The sequence below is a fragment of the Hippoglossus hippoglossus genome, chromosome 11, assembly GCF_009819705.1.
Source record: "Hippoglossus hippoglossus isolate fHipHip1 chromosome 11, fHipHip1.pri, whole genome shotgun sequence".
Taxonomy (NCBI): Eukaryota; Metazoa; Chordata; class Actinopteri; order Pleuronectiformes; family Pleuronectidae; genus Hippoglossus; species Hippoglossus hippoglossus.
Genome location: NC_047161.1, coordinates 602,459 through 626,817, shown reverse-complemented (window position 1 = coordinate 626,817; position 24,359 = coordinate 602,459). Strand labels below are relative to the sequence as shown.

The window sequence follows — 24,359 nt, the reverse complement described above, 5'->3', positions numbered from 1 at the left end:
CTATAAAAGGGATTGAAAGAATTCAGACTTTGTGTTGAGTCCTTCCCAAAGACATTTAAATCAACACTAAGTTACAGTCACTGAGCAGCAGCGCCCCCTGCAGCCACACATGGAGATTAACTCTGTTGTCTCTGAGTGACGAAGGTTTTCATGTGTAGAAAAAACAAAGTGTCTCAATGTGTTGACTGGGTCGTCCCTCTGGATATTACCCATGATCCTCTGCTTCCTGACCCTGAAGAGCTGCTGCTGGAACAAATCCACCAAACTTCATGATTCTTCATGTTTCAACAGTTTCCTGCTGAATATCATATCAATATGAGATCAACTCTGTGTCGAGTCTGTGCCTCAGAAAAACCTCTTTACAAAACTGAGTGTGAAGAACGCAAAGGATGGTGTATAATATGTAATTACATCATTATATATGGTGTCAATGTATTCATTAATATTTAATGACTAGATGTGTTGTTATAGATTTAATTCTTTGTGGATTAGATTGTGTGTTGTTTTGCTTTGTTGTTGATGTTGATTGTAGATATTTTGTATATTTAAAGACATTAATAAAATCGAAGTGATTAAAGCTGAGGATGCAGACGGTGGCCGCAGCACAAAGTAGTGACACCCTCCACCAACCATCATCTTATTGTCTTCATGCTCACGTTGTCTGCAGCAGCACTCTCCTCCCCCCCCGCTGGGCCGCCGCCCGGCTCCGACCCCTCTGCCTCGTCACCAAGGTCACTGCCGAACAACAGGTCCTCCAGGGCCCGGGCGTCTGGCGACATCATGATTGTCCCGAGGAGGTGGAGGGGTAATTATCAGTCCTCTCCGGAATCACAGGCCTCGTTAGAGAGCTAAAAACAGACTCATTTAATTCTACATTAATAAACAACAACAAGGTTATAATGAGTGAAAAGTAGTTTAATACCTCGACGACTCAGAAACATCCACTGGTTTCTTCAAATCTGTAAAAATATTTATTTTTTTATTTTTAAAAATTTGTCCTGTTTCGCTGTTTTTTTTTACTTTTTGAATTTAAATATATCACATCAACAAATAAATAACACAAACCATAAACTAAACAATAAAATCATACAACAACACACCAGAAACAACCTCAGTATCTTTTCATCCACTGGAGTAGAAAGTGCAGTAGAATGATCCATAATGAAACTGATAGTGATTAGTTATTTTATTAGAATATATTCTCTTCTGGAAAGTTCATGTTATTGCAAACTGATGATATTTGAGTTTGGTTTGCTCATAAGAATATTAAGAAGAATAAACACAAGAAGATGAATAATAATAAACAAATCATAAATCGTACCTTTCTTGTTTGTCCTCTGGTTGATGTGAATCCCTCAAACGTCTCATCTCTTTAAAAGTGGAAATGTTTTCTTCAGCTCTTCAAAAACTGTCTTTCTTCTTCCTGACAGAGGAATCATTTCTTTTCTTCTGGACGTCTCCCTGTTTCCTCTCCTGCTCTTTGACAGACGTCCACTCACCTGCCTCAGGTGTCTCTGCCGCCTCCTGTCTCCTGGTGTTTAGGATCAGTTTCCACCTCTTCATCCATCCTGACAGCAGCACACACACACACACACACACACACACACACACACACACACACACACACACACACACACACACACACACACACACACACACACACACACACACACACACCTGGAAACAAGAGGCCCAGGTGACTCAGGTAAGAACTGATCTGATTGGCCACCTGGTGAATGGGGTGGTGGGGGTGCACCCTGGGGACCAATTAAAACAACGCACACACACACACAGGGTGTAAAAAGTCGCCTGGGATCGTCTTCACCCTGAGAAACAGACGTTATTGTGATTCTGTGTGATGATGAGACACGAGCTTCACGACACAAAGACAAATCTTCAGAAAAGAAACAGATGAAAACCTCCTGTTTTCATCAGTTAGTGATTTAAATATCACGAGCATCAGTTTTCAATATGAATCCTTTTGATTCTTTAAGGCAGCAACAACAGAATCAGAACTGAAGTGAGAGAACAGGCTCTGAGGGGACGCAGTGCACCAGAGATACACCAGGGGGCGGTGCTGAGCTTTAAACCACTAACTCTTCCGTCAGAAAAGGCAAATTCATATTTTCTATCAAAAAATGTTTAAATCTTTTTCTATGAGGAGAAAAAAAAAGAAAAGTCAAATTACGTCAAAAATGCAACAAGGTAAAAAAGCTTTTTTTATTAGATTGTGAAAATTAAACATTTTAGAGACGAACTAATCATCGAGTATCTAATTTATTTACATCAAACATAATGAAAAGTCTTAATGCACAGACAAAGTGCTGCAAACATCAGCTTCATGTACGAGGAACCAGATGTTCTATACTGCAGTCAGCCAACAGGGGGCGATCCAGTTGGGGAGCTGTCATTACTTTTTATTTACAGTCTGATGTGATGACATCACCTGTGGTTAAGTGAGGGGGTGGCTTCGGCGTCGTACACAAGCATGTTAACGCAAAAAAACACAACTTAACAACAAAAACCTCAACACAACTTTGTCTTCACAAACAGGAACAAAAACATTTTGACTTTGAGCAGTTTTCACTAACGACAGCTCACGTGACCACAGTGAGAATGTGCTCGCTTCTCGGTCCACCTCCTCGACCTCTTCTGTCCTCGTCGTCTCTTCTGTTCATTTGCTTGTTTGAATTAAATATGGAGGACGTCTGATTGGCTGCTTTAACAGGTAAAAGGTAAAAAACATAAAAACTGTACAACAACAGTAAAATACTGCTAAATAAAACACGTCTTCATCTGGTGTGACGTGAGTGTGACTCTGTTAACACCACGGTGTGTGTTCACACACGTGTGTGCTCGCACATGTATGGACCCACTGTGTGTGTTCAGCAGTTCATTAAGCGTCTCTCTGTTTCACCCTCTGGCTGCAGGACTGAAGGACGCTGGTCTCATCTTCATCTCAGTGAACGCAATGGACGTGTCTTTCCCTTTCCAGGAAGTCCAGATGATACCCTAACACACACACACACACACACACACACACACACACACACACACACACACACACACACACACACACACACACACACACACACACACACACGTCAGGTAAATCAGAAATAAGTAAACACTGTTGTCAGCATCAAACCTCCTGATTTAGATTTTAAAGCACAGGACGTAGTTTTGTGCCACTAGGGGGAGACTCAATCAAAATAGTTTTAATATTAATCGTATGTCTTCAGACTCAGATTTCTGCAGGTTTGAAAAGGATTTGACTGATTCTCACTGCAGGTGTGAAGTCCTCGGGGGGGTTAGGTTACCTGGTGTTTGACGTCGATGCCGTAGAGTCCGTTGAGATTCGCCTCGTGGCAGTTTTGGTACCACCATCCTCCTCGGTACGACATGGCACAGCGGGTGATGAACGGCGACGGGTCTCGGTCTTTGGTGGAGAAGACGCGGTTGTTGTGGTAACTGAGAGAGTCACCTGACACACGGAGGAGATGTGGAGGATTAATGGGTTTTGGAAGTTTTCAGGAGAAGGTAATAGTTCGACGACAAGGACCTCAGAGTTTGAATTCTGCAGGTTTTAAGATCGCTGTGTTGTCGGTTTACGCCCGTTGAGTCTCACCTGCGTTACCGCTGTATCCGCCCACGGTCAGTTTGTAGTTCCTCCTGGCCACCGCGAACGTGGAGTATTTGGCGAACACTGAGTCGTCTCCATCTCGCAGGTCGACACGCAGACTCATCCTGCTCATTGTTGTCAGATTGTGGAGACTCTCGAGGCCTGAAGGCGGCAAGTATGAACTTCAGTTAGACTTAGGGTTATATCGTATGAATCGACCCGGAGAGGAGCTCCCTTTACCTTTATTTATTTATTATTCATTATACTGTGTCACATGTGTCTGTTATAACTGCAGCTGTTGAATTATAATTAACGTGTTCTTCACATGATTTCCTGCAGTGAGCTGAAATAAAGACTGTTCTCAAACTGTTGGTGGCGGGCGTCTCTCTCACCGAGCCAAAACTCGCCACTCAAATCTCCAAATCCTTTGACGTAGTCCCTCCAGCCTTTGAAGAAATCCACCGAGCCGTCCTTCCTCCGCTGGAAGACCTGTGGACACGAGGAGAACACTTAGTTTAAACCTGAGGCTGACACATTTCACTGTAGGACCATTCTGTCGCTGATGTCACCGCACCGTCCAGCCTCCTCCGTCCGTCTCCATGTCGCAGTAAACCATCATCGACGCTCCCTGGTTCCCCTGAGGGAAGATCTCCAGCTCGCCTGACGCCCTGATGCCGTTCAGCAGCTCCTGAGAGCAGTCGGTGGGGAAGGGGAACCTCAGGGCGCCTGAAGAAGAGGAGGGAGGAGGAAGGAAAAGGATCATGGGTAGTGGGCCAGGAGTTTATAACTGAATAACCACAAGAAAAGCAAGAAGGAGAAGTTTTGTACCGGTGGTGAACTCAGTGGAAACGGTGGAGGTGAATCGTCCTCCTGCCTCCGCCTGTAGCTGCACCGTGTATTTAGATCCAGGATAAAGTCTGGTGAGGTTCAACTCTCTCACCGAAGAATCCACCTTCACCTCCTGATGAGGAAAAACAGGACAAGAGGAAGATTAAAGGTAAAGAACCGGGAGTCAACTCTAATAAATGATCTGCTGATCAGAGATGATCTTGTTGACACAGAAGTTTATTTTAAATAAGTCTGTGAGTGGAGGTCCGCTGAACGTCCAAAACACAGAGGATTCAACTCACATGAAGAATAAAGTTTCCAAAATTGAATGAAAATAAATGAAAATGAAGTTGGTCTTTAAATGGAACTTCCTACTTTCCTTGAAATTACTATCAAAAGTTTAATATTAAGTGTTGCTCATCATCAGGTCTCAGATTCTCAAGTCATCTCACCTTCACCTCCTGACCTTCCGTCTGATAGGTCAGCCGGTAGCTGGCAGCGGGGTTCACCGGTGGTTTCCATGACAACAGGGCGGTGCGAGGCGTCACGTTGTCGGCCTGGAGATCTCGCGGCACGTCGCCTTCGCTCCCTGGAGAAATGTTTTCAGTTTCACTTTTTACTTTTCACCCGGATCTGACTCTTAATTATTATCAAGTTTCCTCATGAGCGGATTCAAACGGCTTTTTGCCAAATCTGGTGAATTCATAACACAAACTGAACCGTGAAAAAAACCATCTGCAGAGAAACTGTGACTGAGATTGATCGACTTTAAATAAAGATGGACGACCCGAAAATATCTCGGATACTAACGCTGCCATCTAGTGGTGATGATGTCATTTACAGGCAGAGTCTGTGCAGTAGTGATCAGGGTGTGGAGCTGTGGTATCGAGGTCCAGCCCTTACATGTGCTCGACCAATCACGAGTCAGTCTCAGCTGTCAATCATGACGTGTAATTCAAATGAATTGTTTTAATTTTCATTCAGGGTGATAACCAGGTTAGGTTTAGGCATTAAGTTGCGATGGTTAAGGTTAAGGGAATGTATAATGTGAGTGTCCTCACTAAGCACGTGTGCACTGACCTCTGCTGGTGGTGAAGCTGGTTGCAGCCGGTGGGCTCTCGTCTCGGCCCAGCTGACTGGTGATGGTGACGGTGTAGGTGGTGGATTCTTCCAAACCGCTCAGCTGATGCTCGGCTGCGTTTCCAGACACCGTGATCCTCAGCTCTGAACCTGCACACACAGTCAGACAGAGAGTTCGTCACAGCAGCGTATTTCAACGTCATTTCACCGACAGGAAGCGGAAATTAAAAGAGAAAATGTAACTGAGCTTTTTACTTATTTGCAGTGAATCTCAGGTTGATTGGTGAATGTGTGGATCAACACTACAGACTCTAATCTACTTTAAACTCGACACACGCCTCTGTCATGTTTAAAAGGTTACATCTTACATGGCTTAACCACGCCCTTTAAACACCAGCAGGAAGTCGGCCATTTTGGATTTAGGCATCACTTTTAGCAATAACTCTACTCTGTACTTTGTTCCTACAGAATGAATCCAACCAACTTTAAACTCTATGTGAACAAGATTGTTTAAAAGCATTTGTCCATGACGTGGCCTTCAATTCTGAGGTTTCGCCATCGTTAACAAACACAACTGCACCCCCACGTACCTGAACCCGAGCCATAGACGATGGCGTACTTGTCAATGGTGGCCAACGCTGGACGCCACAGTAGCAAGGCCTTGGTGTCGGTGACGTTCACGGCCCGTAGGTGTGTTGGCGGGTCAGGGACTGAGAGAGGAGTCAACAGTAAATGTTAAAAACCGAACAGAAACAAAAGCTGTAGCTTAAAAACCAAAGTGGAGACTGAAGATGTCGGACTGAGCAGCAGAGAACATTTCCTACGACAAAGTTGGGTAAGAAACACACAGTTTAGATCCAGAGCTTCAAATGAGGCTCCTGAGGAAACAAAGATCCAGAGCTCCTGCAGCAAACGGTACGGTTTCTGAATCTGTTCGTAGAGAAACATTTGAACATTTTACTCTTCTTTGTTCCACAAAATTACAGATTCAGTTTGATTATAGATAAAATGAGTCTTCATATTGACTAAATCATCAACAAGCTAATGTTGCTAACGTGTTTGCCAACCCTGACTTAGCTACCTTTGCTAACATAGCTTGCAAAGCTAATAATGTATCGCTAACATTAGATACAACGTTTTTCTGATCCCCAACTACGACTTAGCTACCGTAGCTGAAAGCTAACAATGTGTTGCTAACATTAGATAAACCCTGGTACTGACTCTGATTTAGCCAACTTAAGTAATTTAGCTCATAAATCTATATACGATTGAAAAACCACCCGTCAATATTTTCAGTTTTTTGAAAAGCTTGAAGTTATTTGTTGTGTTTCCCTAATGTTATTTTGTACATTGTAATTTATTATGTGTCCAAGGAAACTAATTCCAATCTGAACTGAGGAGCTGTGAGGGACAAGAAGAAAAACTGAACGTCCACAGCGTCATGATATTGTGGTTCAAGGTCGTGCAGGTGACTTATGAAGGTCAAAGTGGCCATCAGCTCGTCACAGTTTAGTTTTCATAAGACGTCTTCATTTTGTGTGATTGTAAAAAAAACTCATCGGCAGCACAAAGAACTAAAGTGAAACCTGCCGCCCTCACGTGTCGAGACGAAGTCGTTGACTGGGTCGCTCTCGTCCAGGCCGAGGATGGACAGGATGCTGACCTCATAGGTTGAACCAGGAGAGAGCTGTGATAGGCCGACGGAGGAGTCCTCCGACTCCAGGGACACCGACACCGGCTCCCCTGCACTCACAAGACAGAGAAGGAGTCAGTTATTGGTTCATACATGTTGTTGTTGGGGGGGAATCAGCCCCTGAGCTGCTCCAGTGATCTGAGGTCAGACAATGCAACAGTCACAGATCATTTATCACAAATCTGTTGAGACGTGAAACTTTGGCCGTTTGAACTTTCTGCTCAACAGCTGCAGACATGTGATTTTTCCAGAATCAGATCTGTGGTTTTTAAGTGCATGCATAGAAACTAAATCCACAACCAGAAAGATATACAAATGTTGATTAATCTCCTTATGACCATAAAACATCAGTGTGAAGATAAAGACGCTTCTGAAAATCTATTTGTTTGTTTTTATGGCATCTAGCAAATCCAGGAACCTGCTGTTAAACATGGTGATTCAGTTCCTCACCTTCCTCAGTGTGGGTGTAGGTGACTTTGAAACCACTGACGGGATTCTTGGGTTTGGTCCAGGAAACTGTCAGAGAGTTTTCTGTCACTTCGCTGAAGACGATGTCGGTCGGAGGCTCGGGGCCTGGATGGCGTAAAGAGTTCAGGGAGAGGAATCAGACCAGGAAGTCAAATAACAGGGAAACAAGAAAGAAGGGAAGAAGCAACAGGAATAAGACGAGGAGAAAAAGGAATTAGAAAAGAAAAGGAAAGAGGAATAAATATCCTAAAGAGAGTAAAGAGTAAAGAGTGTGTACATTGTTTATTAATCATCCACACTGTTGCTATTAGTGCTCCAATGAGTTCATGTGTATATATGTACAGTGCCAACATATATACAGTATACAAATCATATACAGACATATAGCGTCACAATCAAATGAAGATGGATCCTGGACAGCAGCAAAGGAGGGAATGAGGAACGATGTTAGCCGGTCGCTCAAACCTGAAAATAAGATCGGGCAGGAATAAATGACGTCAAACCAAAAGAAGAAGAGGAGACAATTTCACAAGATGATTAAAGATGAGTTAATTAATTCCACACAGTGAGAGGAGCTGGAGGTGACAACTCATTTGAAGCGTTAGGACTGAGACAGATGAACCTGACCAGAGGAGGTGGATCATTTTCCATTTAAAAACGGATTCATCACAGACAGGCTGTCACTGAACAAATATCACTACACAGTTTGGTTTTCCTGTGTTTATTTCTTAATATTTTGGGCATTTTGCAAATTTTACTCCTGAAATTTAGTCTCTAAATTGATCCTGTAAAGATAAATATGTACCACAGTGTACTGTACTGACACATATCGTCTGTTCGATACCCGGATCAATTTGATTATGAAATATCCACTTCCTTCCTTTTGATTGAAAGTGGATTAAAATGTGCACATCTGGATGAAAAGGATGGAGACAGACCAGCGGTGGTCTTACCCTGGTGTGGGCGAGGGGTGATGGGGGGTGATGGGTCAGTGAAGCTGGCTGTTAGCTCACCCTGAGTGACAGAAGACCAGAGCAGCAGTGGATGAACGGTGGTGTCACGATACAATCAGACAAAGTGAAGTCAGTGAAGTGGGTCACGTCACATCTTTGTCACGACTCTGCTCTCAGACATTTACAGGCTTCCAAAAATACGATATAATCAACGATCATTATTAGGAATAAAATTAAATTAACTTTTCACTGCCACAAGTGACTACTGTACAAAACTGAGGTCGTTGTCTATGATGTAAAAGGTGCGAAGCCGACGCTTGATTAACTGTCTCTTAAAAACAGATCTTTTTCCAAATCTTGGACTAAAACATAAACCAAACATCCATTTTAGGACACATCAAGAGTTAATGTCCAGTCAAACTAACCCATTGTTACAGACCTAACAAATCATCACATTTAAATATTTAAAAACAATATGAAATTAAGAACTTGTACACAAATCATGTACAACAGAACTGTCCAGCTTTAGTGAAATGGACATAAGAGACTCAAACTGCATTTAACAAGACAGTACTCCTTCATTTCCAGGTTTCGATTTTTTCAAAAACATTCCATCTTGATAGAAATATAACTAATTAAGGACATCGAGGTCCTGCTTCTGCTTCTTGTTATCAAGAAGCAGAAGTGGTTATTGTCAGTTGTTATTGTCAGTACTTGAAACTTAAGTTTTTCTGAAACTGTACAAACCTGTCGAGACCCAGAGAAGAACCTGAGAATCAATGAGCTCCAAGCTGAAGTCTGATCTCCAGGTTTGCCAGCTCACCGAGTTAACCAACATGCTGATATGTTTATGACCCTCAATCCTCTGGAAACTAGATCGTTTACTAGTTCACAATGTGACTGTGCCCGTGTGTATCCGAGGTCTCAAATATCTGCGTCTTTACCACCGAGTGTTGATCATGTTGTGTGGCTGCAGAATCATGAATATGAGTATTTCACATATTCATCGAAGCTGAGGAGCGAGGCACAAACAGCATGAACACAAAACACAACTGTTTCAACATCAGCTGAGAACAAACAGATTAAATGTCACAGAACCGATGTTTTCATGAGAAACACACGGGTGATCTGAGACCGTAAACGCTTACAGTCTTCAAGAGCAGCACGACACCTGAGCTCTTGAAATGAAAATGGAAGAGGTATTTAGTGGGTAAGCAAATATTATAACAGTCATACTAAGACAAGTGATGATTAGTTAACAAATGTGATTTAATCAGGTCAACGTGAGACACAGTGAAGATATGAAACACGCATGAAGTGATTTTATTCTGAAAACCCAGACTGGTGGAGCTCAAGAGGGAAGGAGCGAGTTCTGTGTGAAGAAGGCTTCACAACATTGACAGTAATGTTGTCGCATTGTACAGCAGTGATTTGTGTTGTTCTACCGTCACAATGGCTGATACCTGTACTGATGACGAGCTTGTGCAGTCTGGACAGAAGACCAGGACCCTTTCCCAGCAAGGTGACGGTGTACTCAGTCTGAGGAGGCAGATCCTCAAAGTGGACGGAGCGAGCTGAACCAGGAAGAACCTCTTTGAAGGATTTCTCACTTCCTGTTGCTGGTTTAACTGTTGTGTTGCTTTGCTTCATTGGAATATGTGCGAGGTCACTTTCTGACACTCGGTTTTCACCTTCAGTGCTTCTCTCTCCTGGTTCACGAGTCGGTTGATGCTTCTCGTCCTCTCTCTCCGAGTCTTCTTGTCGTCTTTGTTGATCTCTCTGACTTCCCTTTGGATTTGGTGTTTCATCTTTTTCATCTCGTTTCCTGGTAACAACAAAGTTTTTGTACTTTCCTTCGGGTGAGTCCCATATGAGCGTGAAACCATCTGAGGTCCGGTTCGTCACTCCTACGTAGTCCAGATGTTCTCTTGTGACTCCGGTTGAAGCAACATCTGATCCCACCAAAGGTTTTGAAGCAGCGTTTCTTGTTTGTCCAGTTTTAGTGTCAAACACCCTTTTAACAGCATGATTTGTTTTAGGATCTTCTTCCCTGACGGAGCTTCTCATCTGGGTGCGATGTCCAGTTATACCTCTTGATGGCGGTTGTCGCTTTGGAAGTGAGACTGTTCTTGAATCTCTTGAATCAGAGGAATTTTTTGGGATATTTTGTCTACCTCGAACTGTAGACGCAGGATATTTGGTAGTATTGACTCGCTGGTTATGGAGGTCAGAATCATTCTTATAAACCAGAGTGCCAGTTTCTTCTTCCCCAGATTTGCTTGTTTGGATTGGAGCCCTTTCCCCATTTTCTAATTTGTTACTTTGTGGACTGACAGCAGTATTGAGGCCATCCATCAGGGGGCTTACATCTGCAGTTTCTTGTTCTCCTGTTTGTCTTATTAGAACTTCTACTCGTTGGGTAGGCCTGGGGACATCCTGCTCTCCTAACTGGTTGTATGGGATTTCAGGGAATTCAGATGGACTCCCCTTTTCTTGTTGGCTAGTTTGACGTCCAACAGCGTCTCCATTCAGCTTTCTGACAGGGAGAGGTTTGTGCATGAGACCTCTACGTGGATATTGAGGTCGTCTCAAGTGTGGACGTGTTTTGTTCTCGAGAGGTCCAGCATACATTTGGGAGCGACGGAAATATTGAACTTTGGTTGGGCGATGGGAGAAAGGTTCTCCTCGACCTCTGAGAGTCTGATTTAACTGCTCACTGGACATTCTTGTTGAGGAGGTTCTCACCACAGCTCTATCTTCACTATCCTCTCCTATTGGCTGTGGACTTTCAGCTTTGACATCAGGAGGAGATGAAGTAGTTGGAAATTCAGCAGGCGACACCTCCACCCTCTGTGTTTTTGTTTCAGGACTTAAAGGTCGAATGGGGCGAGTCATAAGCCTTAAATTAGGTCGAGTTTTGTTCTGAAGAAATGCCATGTTTGGAAAGGGGCGACGCACATATCCACCTTTTGGAGTCTGAGGGCGAACTGGGATTCGTCCTCTTTCTGTCAGCATAACTCTCTGGTTGTGTCCAGAGGATGCAGGTGCAGCTGGCCCATCCTTGTCTCCACTCGCATCCCTGACTAATGTGTTCATCTTCACTGGGGATGATTCCTCCAAAGCAGATGAAGGCAATGAGTCATTCGCGGATTTATCCCTCGTCCCTGACTCTCCTCTTGGGATAATGTTTCCATGAGGAGGGGGACGGTGAGGACCTCTCAAATTCAGATGTGTCCTGTTCTGAAACAAACCCAAAACTGGGCGTGGACGACGAATGAAACCTCGTGTTGGAGGTGTGCGGCGGGGAAGTGGTGCGCCCGCTTTTCCTGAGGGTGATTGTTTTCTTTCTTCCGGAGATGCTGTGTCAGTCGTGTTTTTGGTCTTATCAGCATTTTGTTCTGTATTTCCAAAGGAATCTGGTTTGTCTGAGCCGAAAGACGATGATGATGATGGAGGTGACTTTGATGGTGACGGTGATGAAGGTGTAAGGGATGGTGGTGATGAGGGTGATGATGATGATGATGATGATGAGGATGAAACTTGTAAAGGTGATGGTGTGGATGATGATGATGATGATGATGATGATGATGATGATGATGATGATGATGATGATGATGATGATGACTGTGACTTTGGTAAGGATGATGAAGAGGATGAAAATGATGACAGTGGCTTCAGTCCTGTTACAATCTTCCTCCTTACTGCGTCTTCATCATCAGAGAGGTCTGATGGTTCGGACAAGTGAACAGAAAACGTTGTGATATTCAAACTGTCAAAAGTGTCCGTCAGGAGTTTTCGTAGAGGATCTGGTGAAGAGTCCAGGTTTGTCTCTGCAGACGAGAGTTTCAAATCAGAAGTGGATCGATCTGAATCCAACGGGTTTCCTACGAGCGCTGTCCCATCCCCTCTACACCCGCTGCCTCTGTCCTCATGGGGCAATCTGGTGTGCGTCACTTTTACTTTGTTCAGGCATTTCTTCTCTTGGCCATGAATGGTCCCAGTTCGCTCTGAAGACACTGGAGCAGTGTCGTTTTCTTGGCCTGTCACGCTAACATCTGGTTGCCTCTGTGGTCCCTCTGAGCTACTTTGTCTGTGTGTTTCTGAATCGGTTCCAGACATTATAGCAGGATGTTTGTCATCCCTCCTCTCAGTGCTGGATGCTTCAATGTGAGCTTCTGTCACAGTCATATCTATTGTCCTGGTTTCTATTTTGGCGACATCTGGTTTAGATTTTTTGGGCACTACCTTCTTTTTCTCCCCCATTAGGGGCTTTTTCCAGGGGCCACGGCCGACCTTTGTGCCTCCAGGCACAACTCTGGTTGTGTTGAATCTGAAAGGGCCTGGAACTTTTGGCTTCTTGGACAATGTGAGCTTTCCAGCGTGTTTGGGTCTGGTGCCATTTATGGCCATAGTCCTGCTAACCAGAGGTTTATTTCTCTCAACCAAAGATGGAGAGTCTTTGTTGGGTCCAACCTTTACAGAGTCAGCCTCTGGTTCATCCTCCGATCTCCCCTGTTGGTCAGAGACGTGCTTCTCAGGTGATGGGTGGAATTCTTGGTCCAAGTCGCCAACTTCTTGTCTTGGTGCTAGTCTGACCTGCGCGGTCAAAGCTGCCGTGGTAACCCTTGGTAAACGGTTCCCTGTAGAGGGAGTGAGCACTTGGTGTCAATGTTAACGTCATCGTACGCTGCTGTTGTGAATAATACAGAAGAGATCAGAGTAAACAAAGGAGAGAAATGCAGTTTGAATATTCATTGGTCCCATTTACACTCGTCAGATTGTGTCGGCCAGAGCATGGATTTTATAAAAATCGTTGTTTTCCCGCTTGTACCATCGACCGTTTGGTAACTGACAAAAACACCAGAAGAAGAACTTCTGACCTGTGGCAGTTTAGTTACAGTGAATAGTTCCCACAGACTTTAAATAAAGATGGACGACATGACAGCTCCCTTAAAATGAGGCCAAAGCGTGGTTGGCTGTAGCAGAGCAATTCGATATTTGATGAGATAAAAACCGGCGGAGACGCAGTTCCAACCCGAGATCACTACTTCACAGACTGTGGCTCCAAATCGAGAAGACGACAGTGTTGGTATACGGAGATTTTGGCTTCATGTGTCTTCCATCTTTATTTACAACCTGATATTGCCACACCATGTTGGTTGCCGTAGTTACGCGTCTCGGATGTATTTAAACTTTTCTGCGATCCGACAGATTTTCGAGACACATAAAGTGTTAATGGGACCGTGATGAATCCTGATAACAGTGATTTGTGTGGTTACGGTGTTTATGAAGGAGCTGAGGTCTTCATGTAGAACCTGGAAGAAGAAGATTGAAATATGATTAGTTTTGAAGGTTGAACAGAGGAATTCAACAGGTTTGATGTCCGTGTCACTGTGGAGAAGGAAACATGATGACGGAGTCCAGGAAACAAGAAGTTATTTTTCCATTATTTCTGCCCCTGGAGGAAGCTTGAGGCTGCAGCTCGCTTCATTAACTCCGACAGTGAAGGTTCTTCACACTTTCACGACGTGTTCCATTTAGAAATGAGGCGTCTGGACACATTAAGATTCACTTACTCACTGAGCAAGAGAAACATGTAACTTCTCACAATTACTGTAGGAGAGGAAAGGTTCAAGAATCCCAGAATGCATCATGTTTGTGAGATTCGACGGCGCCCGAGACGTCTCACACAAACGCATTAACTGAAAACGTGAACTCAAGAGCCCCAACACAACTACAGAAGCACAACGGAAACACAACCACATCGGAGATGAGTGTATTGTTTGAGGTGTTACAGTGCACGTACCATAAGACCTCACCAGACACACAACGTCACGACCAGCGTCTCACTTCACCACAGTAACTCTGCTCACTTGTGTTGTGATGTTGTTTCCATTCTGTGGCTCTTGAAGTTCATGTTTCCCTCTAATGCTCTTGTGGTCAACGTGTCGGCCACAGAACTCATCTCTTGGTTCCATTTCTAAATCTGACTCTCGTATTGTTTCTGTTTCCTTTTCTATGAAATCCTCTCTCTCCACGTTCAGTGATTACACTTTCTGACAAGATGAAGAGCAAATTAAAACTTTAACTGTCACTATGACACAGATGTTAAATCACATGAAAACACCAAAAACAACATGTGCTGGTCTGTGGCTGATTGGGACTATTTTCAGCGGCGTATTAATCCATGTTTGGTGCTGTGGTGAGTATTTGAGGAAGGTGATGTGTTTTATTTCATTTGTTTTCGAGCTGTATCGTCACAGACCTTCAGAAAAACTAATTTTCAGACCTACTCACCGGGAACCACCTGCGTGGTCGCTGGTTGGCTCTGACTCGCGCCCTTCTCCGCCACGAGGATGATGTCATACGAACGCCCCGCCTCCAGCTGCCCAATGTGGGCGGAGTCTTGGTCAACAGGTACGGTGATTTCCTGAGTCTTCCCGGCTCCGTCGCTGGGGGTGATGTTCAAACGGTACCTGTCGATCTCACCCTGCGATTTGTCCCACTGGACCACCGCGGACGTGGACGTCCTCTTGACGACTTGGAGGTTGGTGGGACCCGAGATGACTGAAGATACAGACGTAAAATAATAAAGGTAATAAAATGAGATAGATAAATAACAGCCCCAAAAGACATCTTCTTCTCGTCTCCTCTCAAATACAGAATCAGGAGTGTGAGAAGTGTGTTTGATAAAAGGTATTATAAAAGTCTCACGGGTCATGAACTCGGTGGAACTCTCGGCTCCTCTCCTGCCGCCGACCTCCCCGGTGATGGAGGCGTTGTACTCCTGACCGGCCGCCAGTCCTGTCTGAGTGAAGCTGCTGAGGCCTCCGTCCACCTGAGCGAGGATCTGCTGGTCGCTGTCCTTCTGTCGGCCCAGACACAAAACTAACAGTGTGTGTGTTGTTCTACATTCACACACACCGGGATCAAACCCCTGACCTGGTTAGAGAACCACCGATCTACCCCCTGAGCCACAACCGCCCTGAGTGTGTACATACGTTTGTGTTAAAGTTAAAGGACCTTTTAAACTCTCTCACACACACACACACACTAAACTGAGATTAATAAATATAGGACGTAAACAAATTGATGAAACAACTTGAGCATAAATGATGATTCTTTAACCTCTCTCTCTCTCTCTCTCTCTCTCTCTCTCTCTCCCTCTGACTCTCTCTCTCTCTCTCTCTCTCTCTCTCTCTCTCTCTCCCTCTCTCTCTCTGTCTCTCTCCCTCTCTCTCTCTCTCTCTCTCTCTCTCTCCCTCTCTGTCTCTCTCTCTCTCTCTCTCCCTCTGACTCTCTGTCTCTCTCTCTCTCTCTCTCTCTCTCTCTCTCTCTCTCTCCCTCTGACTCTCTCTCTCTCTCCCTCTCTCTCTCTCTCTCTCTCTCCCTCTCTCTCTCTGTCTCTCTCCCTCTCTCTCTCTCTCTCTCTCTCTCTCTCTCTCTCTCTCTCCCTCTCTCTCTCTGTCTCTCTCCCTCTCTCTCTCTCTCTCTCTCTCTCTCCCTCTCTGTCTCTCTCTCTCTCTCTCTCCCTCTGACTCTCTGTCTCTCTCTCTCTCTCTCTCTCTCTCTCTCTCTCTCTCTCTCTCCCTCTGACTCTCTCTCTCTCTCTCTCTCTCTCTCTCTCTCTCTCTCTCTCTCTCTCTCTCTCTCTCTCCCTCTGACTCTCTCTCTCTCTCTCCCTCTCTCTCTCTCTCTCTCTCTCTCTCTCTCTCTCTCTCTCTCTCTCTCTCCCTCTGTCTCCTCTCTCTCTCTCTCTCTCTCTCTCTCCCTCTGACTCTCTGTCTCTCCCTCTCTCTCCCTCTCTCTCTCTCTCTCCCTCTGACTCTCTCTCTCTCTCTCTCTCTCTCTCTCTCTCTCTCTCTCTCTCTGTCTCTCTCTCTCTCTCCCTCTCTGTCTCTCTCTCTCTCTCTCTCTCTCTCTCTCTCTCTCTCTCTCTCTCTCTCTCTCTGTCTCTCTCTCTCCCTCTCTCTCTCTCTCTCTCTCTGTCTCTCTCTCTCTCTCTGTCTCTCTGTCTCTCTCTCTCTCTCTCTCTGTCTGTCTGTCTCTCTCGCCCTCTCTCATCACAGCTGTGGACCGGCGGTGATGTCACCCCTCTGGCAGTTGCCATGTGTTTGACAGTGTTTACATGTTGCCGTGGCTACAAGCATCCCACATCTGCATCTTTCCTCCTCCAGAGCGATCGGTCCGGCCTCTAACTTTAATCTGTTCTCTGCTGAGAGATCAACATCTCAGAGAAAATATTAAACGACCGAAAAAGAAGAGTTTTTCTTCTTTACGACTGAATCTGTATTTGAACATTTTGCATATGTAACTTACACTGACCACAGATCAGTTTACAACACACACTTTACAGAGATTTACCAACATCTTTGCGTGATCAGGCTAACGTCAGGCTAACTTCAGGCTAACTTCAAGCTAACTTCAGGCTAACTTCAGGCTAACTTCAGGCTAACGTCAGGCTAACGTCAGGCTAACTTTCTCTCTCTCTCTCTCCCTCTCTCTCTCTCTCTGTCTCTCTCTCTCTCTCTCTCTCTGTCTCTCTCTCTCTCTCTCTCTCTCTCTCTCTCTCTCATTAAATCTTAATCCCTTGATGATGATAACCATGTGTGTGTGTGTGTGTGTGTGTGTGTGTGTGTGTGTGTGTCTGTGTGTGTGTGTGTGTGTGTGTGTGAGTTGCTCTCTCAGTGACAGTGAATGAAGACGTCACTGGTTTCTATGGTTAACAGGAGAAATGTATTTTACTTCTTTCTCCCTAATGGTACAAAAAGCATTAGACATATCTGTGATGATCAATCAATCAATCAATGAATCAATAATAATAATTTCTCTCTAAAACTTTTCTCTGAGCGACGACGAGGTGGAACTGTTACTGACAGGAAGGAACTCGCTGGTAGTCGAGTCATGTGACTGATGAGAACCAATCAGGAAGAGAACGTCACCAGTTTAGACAAGTCTCTGATTCAGAGTCTGGAAAACTCCACCGGACGTAACCATAGCAACGGTAAAGCTGAAACTTCATTTCCTCTTTAAAAGCTCAACAAACAAACTTTAATTCTGTATTTGAGGAGGACGAGTTCGTCACGAACAAAAACACCCAGAGAATTAAAGGTCTGGTTTGAGTTGAAGGTTCAAAGTCTTTTAAAGAGAAGATGAAGAGTTCGTGTCTGTTTCTAGATTTTATTTTCATCCACTAGAGATGACGACATAAAAACCTTTTTTACTTCAGACCCAACAGATGTTTATACGAAGACATTTCACCAATGATTGAAGCTGCAGATGTTTTTTCACAAGATTATGTTCCCAGGTTTGTTTTTATTCTTTATACATTTGATGGATAACGTTGTATTTGTATTTTTCTACGAAGACTTTTGTGCTTTACTTAACGATGTACTTTGAAGTGAAGTGAAGTGAGGTGAGTGAGGTGAGTGAGGTGTTGTACCTGGCTGCTGAAGGTGAGGAGGTAGGAGTCGTACTGCACAGCAGGCCGACTCCAGAGCAGAGTGACCGACGTCTCCGTGACGTCCTGAGTTCTCAGCTGGGAGACACCTGACATCACTAAAGACAGAGACATGAGCATCAGTTACACGTGTGTAGATTTACATGTATGTAGAATTACATGTATGTAGATTTACATGTATGTAGAATTACATGTATGTCCAATAAGGAGAGACGTTTGTTCAGCAGCTGGATTCACAGATGTGATGATGGATCAGGGTTTGGAGGAGATGGATAAATTCATCTTCATGATTTATTATCATGATATTTATGAATATTGATCATAGACTGAAAACTGTATTCTGTGTAATGACCAGCAGGGGGCGACTCCACTGGTTCTTTCTATAGACGTCTATGAGAAAAGGACTTTTCCAGAGGCTATACCAGAAGTATATAGTATGTAGTATACAGTATAATGGTGTAATAGTACAATAGTATAAGTATCAGCATGTGGTCGATGCCCGGGAACCTTCATGCAGCAGCTGAGTGTTTTATGTTCGTACGTCTCTTAAACTCAAACTGTTTGAAAATGAGAGTTCAGATGACGACAGGTGGTTTTCTCATAAAGGGTCGTATCCAGGTTCTGGATCCTCAGGGGCCGAGGTTCAGATCAGAGACGTCTTCAAGGGCCACAAATCACAGACAAGACGGCAGCTGGTGAAGCCAGTGGTACAAGAATTGGAAACCAACACGGCTTCACGGGATCGTGGCTGTTCATCTGTGTCTGATGGATGCTGATATATAAACAGTATATAAATAAACTGTGTAAACAGATTCATGGTCCGATTGTTTGTGAGCAGGATTACGCAAAAACTACCGAACAGATTTCCACAAAACTTGGTGGAAGGAGGAGTTATGAACCAAAAAAGAATTCTTAAAATTTCGCAGTGAATCTGGATTTTTTATCAATTTCTTTCATATTGTGAGATAAAAGGTTTTTTGATGTTTTCCCTGATTTCTCAGAGAATAATTGATGGAGCTGCAGATCCAAATACATATTTAGATCCAGTGAAATAAAACCAAATGTCTCTTTAATACAAAGTTTTGAGAAACCTGCTGAATCAGTAACATTGACTTTAAGAATTAAACGGAATCTTCTGCAGAATGAAAAGATCTTTGGCCTGTGAATCAGTGAAGCTGAGGTTCATCACACAGATGTTGTTTCTATAAAACGTCCTGTCTGTGTTTACAGATGCTTTAATATGACGTGTAGCACAGAGTCAGAAACATGTGGCTCGTGGTGACGCTGCCAACATGAAGCCGTCGGCCTGCGCAGCCTCGAGCTCGTGTGTAACGAGTCGATAATAACTCCGATTTATTTTACCGCAGCGGTTCCTCATAAAATCAGCTGAAGATTTCACGGCTCAGTGGGTCACTGACACTCTGACGTAACAATGTTCCAGAATATAATAATTACTATAATGCACTTCATTATCACAGCAGAGGGAGACATCACAATGTTCCAACAAGACGAACACACTGACCTTCCTGCTGTGATCACTGCTCCATCTTCAAACCCGACACAAAGTGCTGCCAAAGTGTCTTGAGCCTTTCAGACCGACACAGTTGTTTTCTTCTCGAGCAGCGCCGACATAACGACGGCTTTCAAATGAGGTTTCAATTAAATAAGGAAAAGTGGATTTAGACTCGAGACTAAAGCCTGCAGCCAGCTACGTTTTCCTTTGAAAACTCAAATCTACAGATTCGTCTGGCGTCCACACAACTCCGGAGTTTTAGAGACGCTAAAACACTGAAGTTTGTAAACGCTGCAGAAAGTGAGATGTTTGGCCTCGATGTCGTTGACACTCACGGGCGCTTGCTGATGGAGTCTTTTCTTTTCGGACACAACGCAGCTGATTCGTCCGGCTCCGATCACATGACCCCTTCAGGAAGAAAACGACTAACGCTGAATACACAAGTTTCACAAGTTGATGTGAAAGTCACCAGTTTATCAGGTATTTGGTCCAAACCAACTTTTACCTGATGACACTAAACCAAACGTCCTAAGTTGCTGATATTTTACTTCAAATCCAGGAACCTTCTGATCTTCATGGAGGAAAAGAACGATCAGTTGAACCTGAGAAACGTCTTGACATCATGTTGTGTTGATCCATCCAGTGAAGGACATGTTTCTGTGGTCCACTAACTCGTCTCAGGCTCGGGGACATCCCTCCCTCGGCTCCGATCAGAGGTCGGTTACAGTTGGTGAAACACTTGAGTCTCGCTCAGACACACACTGGTGTGTGTTGTGCGTCAGCCTCGGTCATTACACAGCGATCTGTGTTTTACGAGCTGCAGGTTTGGATCCTGCTGCTGTGTTAATGAAACGGTTCCGTCACTGCAGCTCGAAGCAGCTCCAGACGAACAGCCCGGCAACAAGAACAACACGAAAACAGAGCTGGAGGAGGTAGAACCTGAGAAGAATGACGTAACGTTCCTCAACACTGAAATTACACTGAAGTAAAACATCTGGCTCACAAACCAAACATGTCAAGTGTTTGTCTTGAGATTATAAACAACGTGTGATGCTGGATTAATAACGGATATTGAAACATGACAGAAAAAGTTGTTTTCACAAATTCCACAATGACGACATCGAGGCACAGTCCAGTGATAAAACCCTCGAGTGGCAGAAGGAATTATTACTCAAAGGAGGAAGTCGTGAGATGTCGTCATGGAACCATAAATCAGAGGCTCCTCTGTTGCCCACGATTCTTTAACAAGCGCCTAGACCACGTCTTGGTCCAACTGACTTCTTTTGCCCAAACTAAACAAATCGTTAACCGTAGTATTTAAGCTTGGAACCGTTCGGGGAGGCAGAGAAACACGAGCAGAACCAGGTGGTCCAGCCCGGATCACAGAAGAGGTCGTTGATCTTCAAACCGGGGACGAGACATTTGGCTGCAGCTGCACAAAGTACATCTGATACGTGGACCTTTACTTTGTTGATCATGTGACTGTCCCTGTGCTGTTCTCAGCCAATGAAGTGGACTGGTCACCTAACCCCGCCCCTTTACAAGTGGAGTTAATAAACAAACATTAACAACTTATCTGCAGATTTAAGTCCAGTCAGTGGCGACGGCAGATTGGATTGTCCCGCTCTGAGCAGCGGACTCACCTGTGTCACAGCTTGGTCCGGTCCGTCCGTCCTCACACCGGCTGCAGTCCGGCCCTTTGAAGCCACGCCTGCACACACACCTGCCTTTGACGCACCGCCCTTTGCTGTTGCAGTTCCCGGGACAACCTTTGGCGGAGCAGTCTGGTCCCGCGAAGCCGACGCCGCAGACGCACTTTCCGTTGACGCACCTGCCGCGGTCGCTGCAGTTGTTAGGACAGGTTTTTTCACCGCACTCCGCACCTGTGAATCCTTCATCGCAAACACACTGCCCGGTGACACAGCGCCCCCTGCTGCTGCAGTTTCCTGGGCAGGAGTTGTCAGAGCAGTCGTCTCCGGTGAAGTCGCTGTCGCAAACGCATTTACCGTCGACACACTTTCCACGGTCGTTGCAGTTATTAGGACATGTTTGTTCAGAGCAATCTGCGCCACGGAATCCATCATCGCAAACACACTGTCCGTTAATGCAGCGCCCCCTGTTGGTGCAGTTTCCAGGGCAGGAAATCTCAGAGCAGTCTGCGCCGGCGAATCCACGGTCACAAACACATTCACCGTTAACGCAGCGTCCGTGACCCCTGCAGTCGTCAGGACAGGCTTTCCCTGAACAGTCCGGGCCGCTGAATCCAGGGTCGCACAAACACTGTCCGTTCACACACCTCCCGTTGTCGTGGCAGTTCCCAGGACAGTTGGAGTCGCTGCAGTCGGGTCCGCTGAATCCAGGGAAGCACTCACAGCGGCCGTCCACGCAGCGACCCTGGTCACTGCACTCGTTAGGACACTCGTCCTCTTTGGGTTTGATGGAACAACCAGCACCTGGAGCAGAGGAAGCCAGAGGGAGGAGGGTCAAGCAGAGTTTAAAGTCAGATTATTTCATCTTTGACTGGATCATCTGTTGGTTTATGATTCAGTTTCATCAGATTCAGTTTTACTGTCGTGCTGTTAACTCTGTAACTTTGGTTCATTTAATCAAAACTGCTTTTTACCACAAAACAAATCTGTTGGTGACGTTGTGCTGCAGCTTCGTGAGCGCGTCACTCACTGGGTTCTCAAACCAGCCAACTGGAACCGACCCATTCAGGGGGTGGAGTTTAATCTGCAGTTATTACAGTGACGAGCCTAATTACGTGTGTGTGTGTGTGTGTGTGTGTGTGTGTCTGTGTGTGTGTGTGTCTGTGTGTGTGTCTGTGTGTGTGTGTGTGTGTGTCCTCAGCTCTCTGCCCAGTGTGATCTCAGACTCCATCTCCTCCCAAAATGCAGATTTGCCTCCACCCTCCACACACACACACACACACACACACACACACACACACACACACACACACACACACACACACACACACACACACACACACTCACACACACACACACAGCTCATGGTTTAGCTCATGTTTTCAGAGTAACTAAGTACTTTTACTCCAGTACTTTGCTGCATTTACTCTGAGAACTTCACCTGTTCTTCATGATGCTGATTTATTTTACTATAAATCCTGAACAGTTACGAAGTAAAACACATAAAAGTTCTGACTCATAAGAAGAAACTGATGTTTTTATGTTGTAGATTTATTAGTTCATATGTTTATATCAACATCAAAACATGATTCCTCATATGTCAAGTGTTTGAATTAACGTTGTAGATATTTGACGTCCGACTGATTTAACTCCAGGATGAGACGATGTGTATTTGTGTTTGTTGTCATGGTTACGGGAGGATTCTGAACCAGTTTCCAACACGTGCGACAGTTTAGTTTCCGATTCAAAGTCGTGTTTGTTGCATGAAGAAGAAATGATTCATGTTGACGGCTCACGTGTTTTTAAACTTCATTGATTAGTGCAGCGGATTATTTCCAATAATTACTTTGAGTTCAGTTTATGAGCTGATCAAGTCAAAATGATATTTTTATTTACAACATCATCATGTTGAAGAACATCAGTGAATCTTTGGCTCGTTGAGAAGACCTGATTATACATGAACCTGAAGTGTAAATGATCCCTGAGGCTCCTCACACTTCAAACTGAAAGTCCCTTCCTGTTGTCGTGTCGTCTTCTGAGCTGGACAAACACGATGTCGTCTACAGTTTCTGAGGCTTAGTAACATGTTTATTTGGCCACTAGGGGGCAGCATGGAACGACATTGTGGATTAACTTCAATTAACTTTTTATCAAATAGTTTCTTATCTCCACAAAAACGTGGTGTTTGGGTTCACTACAACTCCCATCATGCCGCACTGCTTCACTGCATCAACAAACCCAGGGCCCCCCTAGTGGCAGGAGATGACGTGTGTTTCTTCACCTTTACTCTCCTTGGAGGTGCAGCAGCCTCCGTCGGCTCCTCCACATTTGTCTCGGAGCGTCGACACCTCCCTCTCCAGACGCTCCAGACGCTCCCGCAGAGCAGCGAAGTCCGACTCGCAGCCACACGACCCGGATCCTGATCCAGAACCTGACGGAACCAGTTTGATCTGATGGGTCAGGACCAGAGGAGAACCAGGGGCCAGTTCGAACTCTTTACCTGAGACAAGCACAGACGACGTCAGATCTACTCTTACGATCACGAAGGTGAGTTAAAAGGACTCAGTGGTTTCAGGTCTTTACCTCCGGGGCCGACGTCGGTCGAGTCCCCGTGAGAGGCGCAGCCCCCGGAGATCAGCACCTGTAACGACCACGAGGGAAACAGTCGATCACATGAGTCTGACTTCCTCACGCTTCATCTGGTCGTGAAGCAGAAGCTGGGGAGCTCAGCCTTCGTGAATCAGACGCACAGGTGGACGTTCTGACGTCACCGTGCACTGACTCACCCTCACTGCTGCGAGGGGGGGGGCTCAAGTTTTCAGCTCCGGTCTGAAAGTTGAGTATTATCTTCTTAACTCTTCTTACCTTGATGGTGTCCTGCTTGGCTTCCCTCGGCGTCCTGTGACCTCCGACCTGGAGCTCCTGGGAGGTGGACAGGGTCGGGGGGGCCAGAGCAGCCAGGAGGAGGAAGAGGAGGGTGGGGGCGAAGGGAAGCATCGCTGGGGTCGCAGCAGGAAAACGAGGGATGGAAGTGAAGATGAAGATCAGGTGATGGCGTCGGCTGGTGGATGCTCCTCCGTCCTCTCAGCGACG

General features: G+C 45.1%; 3 protein-coding genes across 4 annotated transcripts in view; all 3 read right to left on the bottom strand.

The window, feature by feature from the left end:
* Positions 1–961, bottom strand: part of LOC117770841 (LIM/homeobox protein Lhx9-like) — a 3,731-nt gene extending 2,770 nt beyond the window's left edge. The window contains exon 1 of the mRNA XM_034600602.1: positions 657–961. Within this exon, the coding sequence (XP_034456493.1) occupies positions 657–782 (126 nt within the window). The 5' untranslated portion in view covers positions 783–961. The remainder of the gene's footprint in view (positions 1–656) is intronic.
* Positions 962–2,682: 1,721 nt separating this feature from the next.
* Positions 2,683–24,359, bottom strand: LOC117770836 (tenascin-X). 2 transcript variants are annotated; one of them, XM_034600595.1, is made up of 18 exons: positions 24,132–24,359; positions 23,850–23,907; positions 23,548–23,766; positions 21,261–22,070; positions 18,087–18,202; positions 15,359–15,512; positions 14,942–15,211; positions 7,674–7,796; positions 7,130–7,273; positions 6,121–6,240; positions 5,531–5,680; positions 4,903–5,039; positions 4,451–4,583; positions 4,197–4,348; positions 4,015–4,111; positions 3,629–3,784; positions 3,321–3,484; positions 2,683–3,012 (listed from the first exon to the last, which is right to left on the bottom strand). In XM_034600595.1, the coding sequence occupies exons 1-18, from the start codon at positions 24,261–24,263 to the stop codon at positions 2,914–2,916; spliced, it is 3,234 nt and encodes a 1,077-aa protein (XP_034456486.1). In that variant the 5' UTR covers positions 24,264–24,359; the 3' UTR covers positions 2,683–2,913. The 2 variants fall into 2 exon arrangements, with proteins under 2 accessions (XP_034456486.1, XP_034456488.1); XM_034600597.1 differs by having other exon boundaries at positions 15,359–15,509.
* On the bottom strand, positions 8,683–11,873 carry LOC117770837. The gene is made up of 2 exons (XM_034600598.1): positions 10,108–11,873; positions 8,683–8,705 (listed from the first exon to the last, which is right to left on the bottom strand). Exons 1-2 carry the CDS (start codon positions 11,738–11,740, stop codon positions 8,701–8,703), a joined length of 1,638 nt encoding a protein of 545 aa, XP_034456489.1. The 5' UTR covers positions 11,741–11,873; the 3' UTR covers positions 8,683–8,700.

What these genes read in the sequence shown, in the direction of transcription:
- LOC117770837 (XM_034600598.1), bottom strand. Translation starts at nt 11,740, where the DNA reads ATGAACACATTAGTCAGGGATGCGAGTGGAGACAAGGATGGGCCAGCT.
- LOC117770836 (XM_034600595.1), bottom strand. Translation starts at nt 24,263, where the DNA reads ATGCTTCCCTTCGCCCCCACCCTCCTCTTCCTCCTCCTGGCTGCTCTG. An exon ending in GACCACGCAGGTGGTTCCCG is followed by an intron (nt 7,797 to 14,941) that starts GTGAGTAGGTCT and finishes TACGCCATCCAG; the next exon opens with GCCCCGAGCCTCCGACCGAC. An exon ending in GAGTGGCGAGTTTTGGCTCG is followed by an intron (nt 3,785 to 4,014) that starts GTGAGAGAGACG and finishes TGCCGCCTTCAG; the next exon opens with GCCTCGAGAGTCTCCACAAT.